The sequence below is a fragment of the Pomacea canaliculata genome, linkage group LG5 (assembly GCF_003073045.1).
Source record: "Pomacea canaliculata isolate SZHN2017 linkage group LG5, ASM307304v1, whole genome shotgun sequence".
Lineage (NCBI taxonomy): Eukaryota > Metazoa > Mollusca > Gastropoda > Architaenioglossa > Ampullariidae > Pomacea > Pomacea canaliculata.
The window spans coordinates 6,260,924-6,274,359 of NC_037594.1; the positions used below are offsets into that span (position 1 = coordinate 6,260,924).

Consider the following 13,436-nt stretch of genomic DNA (forward strand, 5'->3'; position numbering starts at 1 on the left):
TAATGCTCAAGCACATTCACTGTTTTATTTACATGATGAAGCTTAGCATTCATAGCATAGTACATACTTTGCAATATGCTGCAGCCTTGCCAGCTGCATGTTTTGCTTGGATGGATTCATTTTCATCTCTGGCCTTGCACCTTTTTATTGTCACTAATAATTCTTTTCCAAAAGAAAAAAAAAAATGATAACTGTTTAAGGAAGAATGTACACCATACAGTTTCGAGGACATCCACATTGTTAAAAGGACAGAACAGTACACTTTGTAGAAAAGTATTTATTACTTTATTATCATAGACAAATATATCTGTATTAAGTAATGAAATTATGTAAAACAGTTTTTCAGCAATGGTAATGAGAGGTGTTTAATTGAAAAATATGTAATTCATATCTACAAAAGTTATCTATGTACAAAGAATTGCAAACTAAGTTTTTAACTATGAATTTTTATATACCATGAAATAAGAAGTATCGCATAATGGATTAATAAATCAATAAAACAGTTTGAACTCTTGAAGTCAGAAATAAACTGGGTAAAATAAAAAAGCTCAGAATTTTATCTTGGCTACATGCACAAATTACTCAAGAGTATATATTCTTGGACTCTTATTTTCACAAAAATATTTCTTAAGCAATCTTTTCATAAGATTTATAAATATAAGACAATGAATAATAGTGTGCTATATTCAGATCTATATTAAGACTATTTTTCTATTTTAAAATACCCTCCCCATTCTTCTGATTTCTTTAACTATTTCAAGGCTAGATATGCAAATTTTAGCTCTTCTCATTTGACAACAAAATACAGGAGGAAAAGTATATGACATTAAAATATGAATTTAAAAAAGCAAATGTTAATAACAGATTAGACCCAGCAAATGATAATCCAAAAGTTCAAATTCTTGGGAAAATGATATGTAACTTTTCTGGCACTCCAATCTAGTAAATGTTTAGTATGATGAATTTTATTTACAAAAGTCTGGAATGATGTTCAAAAATGGAATGAATGTGAGAAATTACATGGAATGACAATGGTTTCTGAAAATTCTCTCATTCTAGTGACTTACTCTTGCACCAACTTCTTCTCACTCACACAAATGCACACACACTTGCCTATTTGCAACACACCTGGATTGGTATATCAAATTTCAGAAATTACAATGAAAACAATCTTAAAACTGTTTTCTCCTTTCAAGACAGAAAGTGTGCCACAACTGAAATCAGTATAATTAGCATCAGACTTGGGACAAACTGGGAGGCACTGTCTGGGTTGACACATGTGTACTTTTGCAAGTTTTCAATCTGAGCAATGAAATTTTCTCCAAGCCAAGTTTTGTAGTTTTGTCGATCTTCTGGAATCTTCATCAGCCGCACGGCAGCATCAGTGAAGAGCAAATCGGAGTACCAGTTACCCGAATGAAACATGTGAAAGTCTCCATCACTAGAACAAGTACCAAAAAAGGAAAAAAAGTTACAAAGACTATCATACAAATGTAATACGAGTCATATTTGAAGATAACATGTTTAAAATACTTTAATCGTGATTAATAAATGGCCAAAAAGGCAGATAATAACTTTGACAAAATATATATCTAAATACAATAAAAGCTTGCAAACACTATGACAACTGAAATGCCTTGCCCCTGTTTTCACTTCCTGCCTCTTCCTTAAAAACCTGCAATAGCTGGTGGCCACTACTCTTTCCATTCCTCTTCCTCTTGTATTTTAGATCTTTGTGTTTGCAAGCTTTTATTGTATTTAGATATATACAGTGATACCTCGGTTCTCGAACATAATTCGTTCCGGGAGGACGGTCGAGAACCAAATTGTTCGAGAACCGAAGCAATGAAACCCAAAGGAAATAATGGAAACTGGATTAATTCGTTCCAAGCCCCAGAAAATGCCTATTTACTGGCCTAATTTGTATATAATATGTAGAAAAACATGAGTCTCAACAAGAAATAAGAAATAAAAGTGTATTTATTAAAAAAAAAAAAAGTACTGTACAGTACAGTAAATTGTGTTTCATTTACTGTACCTGTACCAAACTTTATGGCAGGAGGGAATGAATGTGGAGGGAGGAGGGAAGGGGGATGGTTATTGTCACTGATGACGCAAGCAAGGCGCGCTGGGCAGAATGAACGCCATTCGGCTCAACTCAGCTCATCTAGGACGTTCGGATGTTCGAGTTCCAAATATTTGTTCGAATTCCAAGACAAAATTTTCTCGAATTTCCTGGTCGAATACCGATTTGGTCGAAAGTCAAGGCGTTCGAGAACCGAGGTATCACTGTATTTTGTCTTTGTAAGCATTAGTCAGGCATGTGGGTTTCCATGATATCAGTATAAACGGAGAGGTGTAGAGTTACAAGGATGAAACAAGAATTTATGAGGAGCAACAATGCTTTTGGAACTTACATATCTGAAGAAAAGAACTGCTGGCCATAATTAATGAGGTTCCACATGATTTCCCTTTGTTTTGTTGTTTTACGACCTACACAGAGAAAATACTTATAAAGCAAATATTTGTGAAACTTTAAAGTATTAAATAAAGCTATTTATGATGATGACACTGACACACGACAGCCAAACATTTTGGTAGTTTACAATCTTAACAAAGGCTTTACTTATGCTCAACTGGTATTAACATATAAGAAAAAAAAAAAAAAAAAAGGATGCAAACACAGCAATTAAAAAGCTAGAGCACAAATAGGCAAACTGTTAAATATACCTGATGTTACAATAGCATTGGCAGGAACTTCTCCAAGATGACACTGATTGAAAAAGTCAATATTCAGTCTGCGCCCATCTTTACACATCAGTTCATAGTCATCTGAACGACGGTTACGTGCCCAGATGGCATGGTTTCGTCCATCTGTATTATCCCGCACTGTCAAATGTCGCACAAAAGCAACATCACCACCCTCTGCAAACAAAAAACACAAATAAATGCAAATATCAGCTAATCAGAGATTACAAATATAGCAAACATTTACATTCAGTGCTATCAGAGGCTCTGGTATTTTACAGCATGGTAGTACCCTCAAATCTGCAAATGAATTTTTTTCTTTTTTTTCTCACAATTTTTGCTTCGAGTAAAACATAAGTGCTTCTAATGAAACATGCATAACCTCTCTGCTCAGAAAGTCTGTAGAACAAATCATTTCCTGCAACACTTACTTTCTACAAGGCACCGAAAAGCTCCACTAGAACCAAAGTACTGCTCATCACTGTTGCGCAGACATTTGCGGTAGCCTCCAGCTGCACACCCTTCACAAAGGCTGATGGGAGTTTGGTTGGGGTTATACTCTTTATCCAGTGCCCCTGGGATGCAGCTTCTTACAAAGAGTTGTCCTACAGACAAAAGGGAAGGGAAAGCGTGCTGCTTATTAAAACATTGAAATGAATGAACAACATTATATGTGAAGGCTGAAAGAAATTAACTAAGCAAAAATATTTACTAAGAGTATAGAGACAGTGCTGATAAATAATGCCAATAATATGCTAAATCAAGGTATTAAATTTATAATAAACAGGTATGCCTGTTTCCCTTTTCATCCTCTTTGCTGTATTTATGTTTTCTAAACAGGAGTGATACATGAGTTAGGATAAAACATCATTTATATCTTCTTGGGCAACCAGTAAGTGTACTTCAAAGTTTGCCCATATTGACAAGCACACATACACATTTACTTCTAAACCTCTTTTTGCTAACTGGCAAGAGGCTCTACAATATACTGAACAATGATGCAGCTCCATTAAGCCTCATTCTGACTGTCAGAATGGTGGTGCATGAATACTGTTAATTCTAAAAGATAAAGCTAGCAAATGACTTAATAGTTCTAGTAACAACCCACAGCATTGCAACAGCTTATTTTAGGTTTGGAAAATCAAGTGCAAGCTTCCCGTTGTGTAGATTTGTGTAGGATGCTGTTCTGGCTACAGATTTTATTAGAGAGTTACACTACAAGCATAGAAGACAATATCTAATTCAAATTAAATTTGATACTTTCATCTTATTATTTAAATCAATGTGCAATTATAGGTTCAGCTGTTTGTCAGGCTTTTCCAAACCTGTTTACGTTCTTTCTTGTATAAAAATGCAAGAAAATGTAACTGTACTAAAAGATGGGGATGGGAGTGAGGTTTGATTTAAACAGATTAGTATTTTACATTTTTCTTCTTAATCAGCATGATTTTTATGGAAAGTGCACACTCTTGCAGAAGCCTGCATATGTATGTGAACTTATGAAATAAAATGCTATTAAACATTTTTGATTTAAAATAATTAATGTGAGAATCATCAGAATGTTGATCTAGGTTTTGAAGAGATACAACTTGATAGGGAGCTACATTACCTATATTATTGAAGATACTGCAATCTGTAGGCAAAAACTGCTCTGTTTCAATGTAGATGTTCAGAGGCACAATCCAACCATCTCCACGACCAATTCCTGGCTGACAGGATCTTTTGTCTGAAAGGGAATAAAAGTGTAAGTCACCCGTGCAAAGTCGTCCACTGAGCACATCACCCCGATCCTACAGAGCCTTCATTGGCTCCCAATGAACAAGCGTATTGACCACAAAGTACTTTCCATTGCCCAGTCCTGCATGTCTAAAACTGCTCCTGACTATTTGCAGGAGATAGTTCCTCCGTACCAGCTGTCACGTAGCCTGCGCTCAGGCTCCCAGTCACGCTTCTGTCTCCCTGCAGTGGAAGACACCAACAAGAAGCGCACTGGAGCCAGGGCCTTCAAAAATGCGGCACCTAAGCTGTGGAATGCTCTGCCATCGTCACTCTCCACCATCACCTCACCAACCACGTTCCGCAAAAACTGAAAACCCATCTGTTTCTTTCAAGCCAGTCTTAAACTACCAAGAAACACTTCTGTCCATTTTTTTTTACTTTTCCTGGTGTTTTATATATTTGTTCACTTTTTTGTTCTTCATTTGTTCTTTTTTTTCTGCGCAATGAGCATTCTTCAGAATGGATACCTGCGCATTACAAATCGACATCATCATCATCATCATCATCATCATCATCATCATCATCATCATAAGTTTCATCAATATTCCCCAGACTCAAATTGTCCAATTTTGTTTGTTTGTTTGGATAAGTATAGAAATGTTCAAGCAAATAATATCTCTTTTATAAAAAGAACCACACTGTCACCAAACACAGGAATGATCTTACTTCACTCTTCAACAACTTAAAACAATGTTTCTGGCACTGAACACAAATGATCTATTTAAAGTAATGAGCCTTATAATTGTTACCTTTCATATTGAAAAGTGTAGTATGCTTGTCTGTCTTCCTTGCTACAGCAACAACTTTAAATTTCATGCTCATGTCTCCATAATCCTCAGATGCTATTGGCACCAAACCATATCTCCTATGCAGACAAAAACTGGAATCTTTGAAATGCACTCTTTTAAAATAGCATCAATGAGTAGCCATCCAAATGTTTAAACTTTCATGTATGTACGTAATCATTTTACTCTATAAATCAAATCAGTATATTTATTATTACAGTCCTCATTAAAGTTTTAGTGAGCAAAAAATAGACAAATACATTAGAACTCACTGAAAAAGCTCATTAAAACTGGTAAGGATTTGTTTCCAAACAGGAATTTGAAATATAAGTGGTGATTACATATATATATATAGGCAGGCTGCTTTAAAAGAGTGCACTTTCCATAAAAAGCAAATAAGCTGATTAAGGGGGGGGGGGGAAAGGAAAAACGATTATCTGTTTTAATCTCTGCACTTGATCAGCAGCCCAACAAACCTGCCAGCAAGGTAGACATCCCCAGCATCCAGATTGATAAGGTCAGCATCACCTTGGTATATCATCTCCATGCAGGTTGTGGTGTTTTTACCATACAAGCAGTCCAGTTCAGGCCTCAGGTCCTTGGCTTTCAATGCCAGCATCATAGATTCACATTTCTGCTTCTCTGCCTCCGAGATCACACACCACCGAATGGCATTTGATGGGCAAGCATTCATGTAATCCAGAATGTTATCAAAGTCATTTCCTGGTGCAGAAAAAGAAATTAATTCCTGATCAGCAGGTCATTCACACACCCTAAAAATGAGTATGCACAACTGTAACTAAAGGTCTTGCTGTAATTAAAAAAAAAAAAAAAGTGAAAATGTCTAAAATATTTAAGCTCTCTTGTAAAATGCAAGTTGGAATCTTTACTCTTTATTTCCCTTAGCTGTTTGTTAGCATGCATCCACAGAGCTGATTTTGATCCAGTACATAGAATGTTGTGTAACAAAGATAATAAGATCTGTACAAATTATTCACTGGTATAGTACAGAATAGCAAAATCAGAAGCCATGATACATACCAACCCACTCAAAGTATGTCGTACTACCAACAACATCCTCCAAGCGTTTGGTTTGGTCAGAAAACATCTGGTTCTTACGACTGAAGGTTAGGGCAAACTCATCTGTGTCATAGGTAGTATTCGAGCGAAAAATTTCAAACTCCGACTTGTACTTTCCATATGGACCAAACCATTCAAAAGCCCTGGTAAGGAAAGCTTTATAGCCCTGGATAACATCAGCACTTCGCACTGCTGAGGTCATAATTATATTTGAAGATATCTGTCCCCAGTTACAAGTGAGATACTCATCGACAGAACGTGTGGTGCGGTCTGGGCACACGAGACGAAATTGCTGTCAAAAACATAAATTAGAAAGCAATATTGTTAAACAGATCAAGGGGTGCATCTCCATTAATGCTAATTAGTATGTTAGCTCTAGGCATCTGCAGTGTCTTCCAGTGTTGATGTCAGAACATACCTGACACCTACTGTAGTGATCAGCCTATTATTTGTCATATGAAACATCCCAGATTTTACTTGTGAAAACAATGATTTATGCCCTATGCTACAGATAAATTTGGCATAAAAAACTTTTAAGGATTTCTACCATGTGCTGAAGTTTATTATACATCATGAACATGCACTGACTACAGTTTCCAAGAATGTAATCAAAAGCATTCTTAAAGTTGAGAAAGTGTAAAGTTATCTCTGCTACATGATACATTGTTTGATAATGGATGGTAAATATCTGGTCTGTATAGCTTCTTCTTATAAAACTATGCTGCATTTTTATTGTTTCTTGCTTGAGAATTTCATTTTAGGATAATTTTGGCCATTATTTTACACGTAATGGGCAAGAGTATGATGTTCATTTAGTTCTTACAGTTACTGAAGTGCCTTTCCAGGGATTTTAATGACTATTCATTTAGTCCAGCTTTTGGGTACTTGTACTTCCCTCCATCTGACAAAGAGTGCAAGAATTTCTGCTGTGATAGATGGGTCTGCTTTGAAGAGTTCTTCCTTGAGATTGTCATATCCTGCTGCCTTTTTAATGACGGAATTGCTGCTATGATTTCTTCCTTTCATGGGTGGTACTGTGTTGATGCCTATATTTTTTGCTGCTTATCCTGTTTCTGCTGTTCTTCTGGGAGTGGTCTGCTGAGAATTTCTTAAAATTCCTCTGTACCTTTAGCTTCGTATTCTTTGTTATTATCTTCTTTATCTTTGACAGGCACTGTTGTGTTGGGATTTTTTTCTTCCACACAACTGACGATTTTGTATAGATTGGTTAGCTATTCTTTGCTGCCTCCTCTGCTCTGATACGTATGCTTGAACCAGTCTTTCTACCTATGTGCTACACTGTATGTCTTTCCTTCAGTCTTTCTGACTTGGTGTTTATCAGATTATTCTTGGTCAGTCTGGTTTTTATCTTTCCCACTGGGCAAATATCAAGTTTGTGCTTGTGGGAATGTACCTAAAATGATGAGGTGGTTGGTGTTGCAGAGGTCAGCTAGCCTCTCTTAGTATCATTCATGTCTTCACATCCATGTTTTCCCATGATTCTTTTAAAGTTGCTGTCATACTTTCCTACTTTGGCATTGAAATCCCCGATAACAATGATGGTATCACGATATGATGGCTTCTCAATCTTTGCTTAAAGTTGTTTATAGATTTCGTTAACCTCTTCTTTGGTGTCAGCGGTTTGCAGAAAGCACTAAATCAATGTTTTGTTTACTATGCTTGCCTTTCAGCCTGGAAGTGAGAAGCTTGCTGTTTACTGACTTCTATTCTTAGAAAGACTTTTCTATTCTTTTTCAGGATGACTGCAACGCCTTAACAATGTAAATCATTTTTCTTCCAAAGTTTAGTACAATCACTATTGATGAAGTCCTTAATTTGCCTGATTTAGTCCATCTGCTCTCGCTTACAAATACATGTAGTCTGTATCTATTCATTTCTATGAGCTGTACAAGCTTGCCTGTTTCGTACATTGTACAAAAGTCCGTTCCTGTTTTGGTTCTGGTGATGCTGAAGCTTCTTTGTGGAAGCACCTTCCTTTTGAAATTTGCTGCTTGCAGTCATACAATTCTCTATGAACATTCAGGCTGGCCTATACACACATTAATGAATTACCTGCTGTAGTTATTCTAGTTTGTTTTTTTTCAAACACATCCAGGTTGTTAGCCATGAACCAAACCCTACTAGCCTGGAGGATTGAGGCTGATTGCCTAGTCCCTATTCTTGGACATGTTGACTCCCCATCAATGTCCTTTAAATCACTGAAGCATTCTCCCTTATCATGTGAAGGTAGCGATTGTTTACAGAGCTTTTCTCATTAACTTGTTTCTAAATCTGCAAAAGCAGACTTTTGTAGGAAGATTATATGAGTTATCTTTGATCACTTAAAAAAAATGTCTTGAAAAAGTTCATAAGCCTGATTACAAGCTTGGAATCATATTTAACTGTGATTTCACAATTATCTTGGAAGTGAACATAGAAAGCACATCACACTGACATACGCTACATTAAAGCATCATGTATTACTGTTAAAAAACTTCTGATGTAATATGGTCCATGCAAACTTCAATAACATAAAGATCACCAAAGCGTAATGTCATTCATGTACTAACATCAGGTGTGTAGGTGACATTCTGGGCAATATTATATGCTGGGTCAGTCATGAGCTGAATGGTGTCATGGCGTAGAAATGTCAGGTCACCTCGACCCTCTGCCAAACAACGAAATGCCCCATCAAATCCTCCACTGGTATCACTTGTGGTGCAAAACTCCTCATTTTGTCCCGAGCACAGCTCACATACAGAGGTTGGATTGTTTCCTGAAGAGGCCAACAAAAAGCATGTGATTTTCAAGGACCTGCACAATCTGTTCGCTCACTCAGTTCTGCTTCCCAACAACAGTTCTCAATCTAACATAATGGTCATGCAGAAATTTCATCAGTGTTCAAAAGTTAATGTTTAAATTTGCAAGTTGCAGACAACTTTTAATAAGAAATAATTACCAAAAAGCATCCACGTATTTTATCAAATACATTGAGGACACAAATGCGTAGTTTATACATCTTGACCAATGTCACCAAGGTCTTGCTGCTATTTATACATTACTTCTCTACATGTTTTACCAAAGGGATTGTAAAAGGAAGTCAAAGCTCCAGGAAGGCACATCTGTTTGAAGAAGGTAGAAGCTGCTTTGACAATGGCATTACACTCCTCCACCACAATGAACTGATCACGGATAAGACGTGATATAGGGTAAAGCCATCCAGCACTTGTTCCTATGGCTGCAAAATCAAGAGAAACAAAATTCTTAAAGAAGTAATTTGTCTTTAATACACCGACTTTGGATAAAAATGAGCTGATAGTTATCATGAAGTAATTTTTTGCTTGCACACCTCGCATCATATTAAAAAAGAAATGGATGCAACATGACCCATTTATGAAAGTTCTGCCAGTTTCCAGTTCCTCAGCAGACAAGGCTGTGCATAGTAAAAGCATTTGCCAGTTATTTATGCTATAAAATGTTTAAATTTATGTTGCATATAAATATATGTGCTTCGCTCTTACATTAAATATACTGACTTTTCCTTGCAAAACATATCATCTAACTTGAAATTTTTTTTTAAAATGATGTATTCTTGGTTTATGGTAAATGCCATTACATACCAGGAAAACAGACCCTCTGCTCATTCAAATTGTCCAAAGAAACAGGTTTGTTTGTTCTAAACATTGCCACAGCGTAGTATGTAGGTTTGCTATTTGTAACTGGAAAAGAAAAGTCCATCAACATACTGTAAAGCCCGAACATTCTCTTATTTAGATTATAACTAATCTGTCAATCTATGTCACTGAGATATACGGCAAAAAATCATATAAATCATGTTAAGTCCCTGAAGCAGATAGAATTTACTTGCCAAGTGATGATGCATAAGGAATACATCTTAATTATGGTCACAAGTTTCTTGACAAGTATATACTTGCAATCAGCACTACCTGCACCTATGTACATGCACTACTATATATTATGTTCAAAAAGGAAATCTTGCTCTTAACTCTCACACACAAACTTGCATACACAATACACCACCTGCAGTTCACTTCCACCACCATACAAAATACACCACCTGCCTTTCAGTTCTACTACTCATTGCATGTATAAAAATACCCTAATACATATGTGAGCATGTACATGTACACATCTACATGCACAAATTTGCTACACATGCTGTACAGAGTCAAGGAGATACATTCAACATTCAATTTTGACTCATGCCAAAGCAGCCGACAGACAAAAATGGAGGTCTCTAGTGGATGCCTTATACCCCACCTTGATATGAAGAGGACTCAGAAGTAAATGCCACAGTAGAGTTCAGAGAGGCTACTGCCTTCGCGTAGAAAACATTTCCGAAATGATATCCAAAAGAACCAAATTACTCAAGCTAAATATGTAACTAAAGACATAAATGTGACATCTAAAACAAATCCAGCAAGATAACCTAAAGAAACTGATAATAATATTATTCTGCTTACCATTTTCATAATTTTCTGCCATGATAGGCATCATGTTGTGCTGTCTGCCTGCGAAATAACCTTGACCCGAGTCCAGTGTCATGAGGTCAGCATCATCCAACTCTATTGCCTCCATGCATTCAAATCTGTATGTCCATAAAAATGCGCTTTTCAAATTACCACACTGTAATTCTTATATAATTAAATACTGTGTGTGGTGAGAGAGAGCAAATGGTCATATGTAGACTGACCAACTCTATAACCTTTAACCCATAGACCATACACAATTTATATAAAAATATATTTATAGTATTAAACTGTGTCCTTCTTCCACACAAAGGCAATGAGAAACTATTATTTTGATGGAAATATGAAAAACACTACTTACACGTCATTTCTTCTGACACACATAAAATCAGATGGCAATGGGGTATGACCAGTAACATTACTCCTCTTCATTTTCTGAATCACACTCTTCATCTTCTGACATTTTGCTTCTTCTGCTCTGTTCACTACGCACCATCTTGTGTCTGTGGGCAAGAAAGTAATAATGTAAGACTGGTTTTGTGGAGATGCACCAACATGCACAAAGACCTGGAATAGACTGTCTACCCCACAAATCTCTTGGCATGCATGACCTGAAACCTCTGGTTCCCTGCTTTCTACAAGGAGATTTAAAAAACTCCCAGTATTCTGATCTGGGATATTAAAAGAACTCATCAATTTTAACTGGGGGTATAAAAACCCCTTCCATTTTATGGGTGGGAATTGCTGTGTGGTTTCTAATGTTTCAGGAAATTTTATACTCCTGCTGTTAGTTCTTGGTATGGTTTACTGAAAAGCAGTCTTAAAATACACAAAATTGCTCCCACTGGTAACACAACAGATGGACGACTACATTATCTCACCTCTAAAAAGTAGCAAAGTTACTCGTGTTTTTAGTACCGGAAGCATACCTTAAATGTTATTAATGGTGGCCATGAGATACCCTTCTAATCAAAATAGGAAACATTTGAAGTGAATGGACTTAACGGTTTACAAACTGATAATTAATGTGTTTTGCATAAATAAAAGTCTTTAACAAACTTGGTACTGTATAACAGCAAAGCTTGTTTCCTATTCAACTACTCCAGACGTCAACCCCCTATTGTTGTGGACGGCGTTGTACCTCGTACATCAAGAGCTTTAGGTGTTTACAATAACAAAAAGAAACTTAATCACAATTCAGATCATTAACAGGTGCTAACTGCTTACCTCTTGCAATGACTGTGCCTACAGCGATTACTATAAGTACCAGCGTACGTTGGAAACCCATTTTGAGTAGCGTAGTTCAAGCTTTTTTTCCTGTCACACTTCCGCCATCCGGTACTTTCACTCTCCACACCTGTAATTATCAATCGCGCTAGAAAAAGAATCTCTTCGAAGTTATCACTCAGAAGTATTTACAAACCAAATTTTACTAATTTATTACTTGCTATAAACATTACTTTTTTTTTACCTTTAATCACTTATGAGAAACCATCAAATTGCATTGACACCTGTTCGCGGAGTAATTTCAACTTAGTGTCTCGGTCAAGGTGTTTATTGGAATAGGTAGGCCAACAGCGTAAATAGGTATATAGTCTCAGATGGTGCAGACTGGTTGTCTTTTTAACGTCCAGTATTTGTCTTTGAGCTTTGAATAGTGTCTAAAAAGCAATTTAAATACAAAACACAACTAGGCGCTTCTTCGACCGTTATTCTATAACAGTAAAATCTGAATATTGCCCACGATCTTGTATTACTGGACTGCTGGCAGACAAGTAAACAGAAATTGAGAACTTGAGAGGAAGGGAAATGTATAACAGTAAAATAAATAAGTGGTTGCATGGTGGCAAAACAAGTCTTTTTAATTTTTTTATTTATCTCTCAAACTATTAGAAATATAATTATCATATTTAAATTTCAAAATTATCTATTCATTGATAAAGAAAGTTAATTATAAACTATTTGCAAAAGTGGCCCTCACTTAAATTTTAAGTTATATGCATTCAAGAAAATCCCAAGACCTAAGGAACAAATATTTTACCCTTTTTTGTATTAGTATATATATATTTTTTACTTAATATCCAAATATACATAAGCAGACTGATAAGTGATACCAGTGTGAAGGCAAGATCAATGCCCAGTTTTTGAAAAGCTAGGAGAAAACTGAGTTTTAATTAAAAAACGATGTATAAATTTCAGAGACCTGCCTATAGGTGGCAGTATGGATGTATGTAAACTAGGTGGCAGGTGACTATAGTGGTGCAGAATCAAAAAGCATAATGTTGAGGAAGTGACATAAGGTAAAAAAAAAAGGTGAACATGGTGATTATTTCATTATAATGGAGTATTAGGAAGACCATGCACCCAAATACTTACCTTTGACCTAATACAGAGTAGTAAACAAATGTAACTTTGACTAAGTCCTATTCCTCTTATCTGATAAACTTCTAATTTTTCTGTTCAACTGGTAAGTGCTGTTTGTACACAAAGGAAAATAGGAAATCAGAGTTGAAAAAGCATGCAGGTCATGCACAGAGTAAATGAATGAATCAAA

The 13,436-nt window shown here is 36.1% G+C and overlaps 1 protein-coding gene across 1 annotated transcript; it reads right to left on the bottom strand.

Annotated features, from left to right (window-relative positions):
- Positions 1-262: 262 nt before the first annotated feature.
- Positions 263-12,560, bottom strand: LOC112565121 (melanotransferrin-like). The gene is made up of 14 exons (XM_025240424.1): positions 12,110-12,560; positions 11,244-11,385; positions 10,877-11,001; positions 10,013-10,111; positions 9,472-9,630; positions 8,963-9,168; positions 6,354-6,684; positions 5,789-6,035; positions 5,277-5,392; positions 4,358-4,474; positions 3,180-3,353; positions 2,731-2,925; positions 2,418-2,493; positions 263-1,441 (listed from the first exon to the last, which is right to left on the bottom strand). The coding sequence occupies exons 1-14, from the start codon at positions 12,168-12,170 to the stop codon at positions 1,192-1,194; spliced, it is 2,298 nt and encodes a 765-aa protein (XP_025096209.1). The 5' UTR covers positions 12,171-12,560; the 3' UTR covers positions 263-1,191.
- Between the last annotated feature and the right edge of the window lie 876 nt (positions 12,561-13,436).

What these genes read in the sequence shown, in the direction of transcription:
- LOC112565121 (XM_025240424.1), bottom strand. Translation starts at nt 12,170, where the DNA reads ATGGGTTTCCAACGTACGCTGGTACTTATAGTAATCGCTGTAGGCACA. An exon ending in GACATACTTTGAGTGGGTTG is followed by an intron (nt 6,036 to 6,353) that starts GTATGTATCATG and finishes TTTCTGCACCAG; the next exon opens with GAAATGACTTTGATAACATT. An exon ending in GATGTCTACCTTGCTGGCAG is followed by an intron (nt 5,393 to 5,788) that starts GTTTGTTGGGCT and finishes TTGTCTGCATAG; the next exon opens with GAGATATGGTTTGGTGCCAA.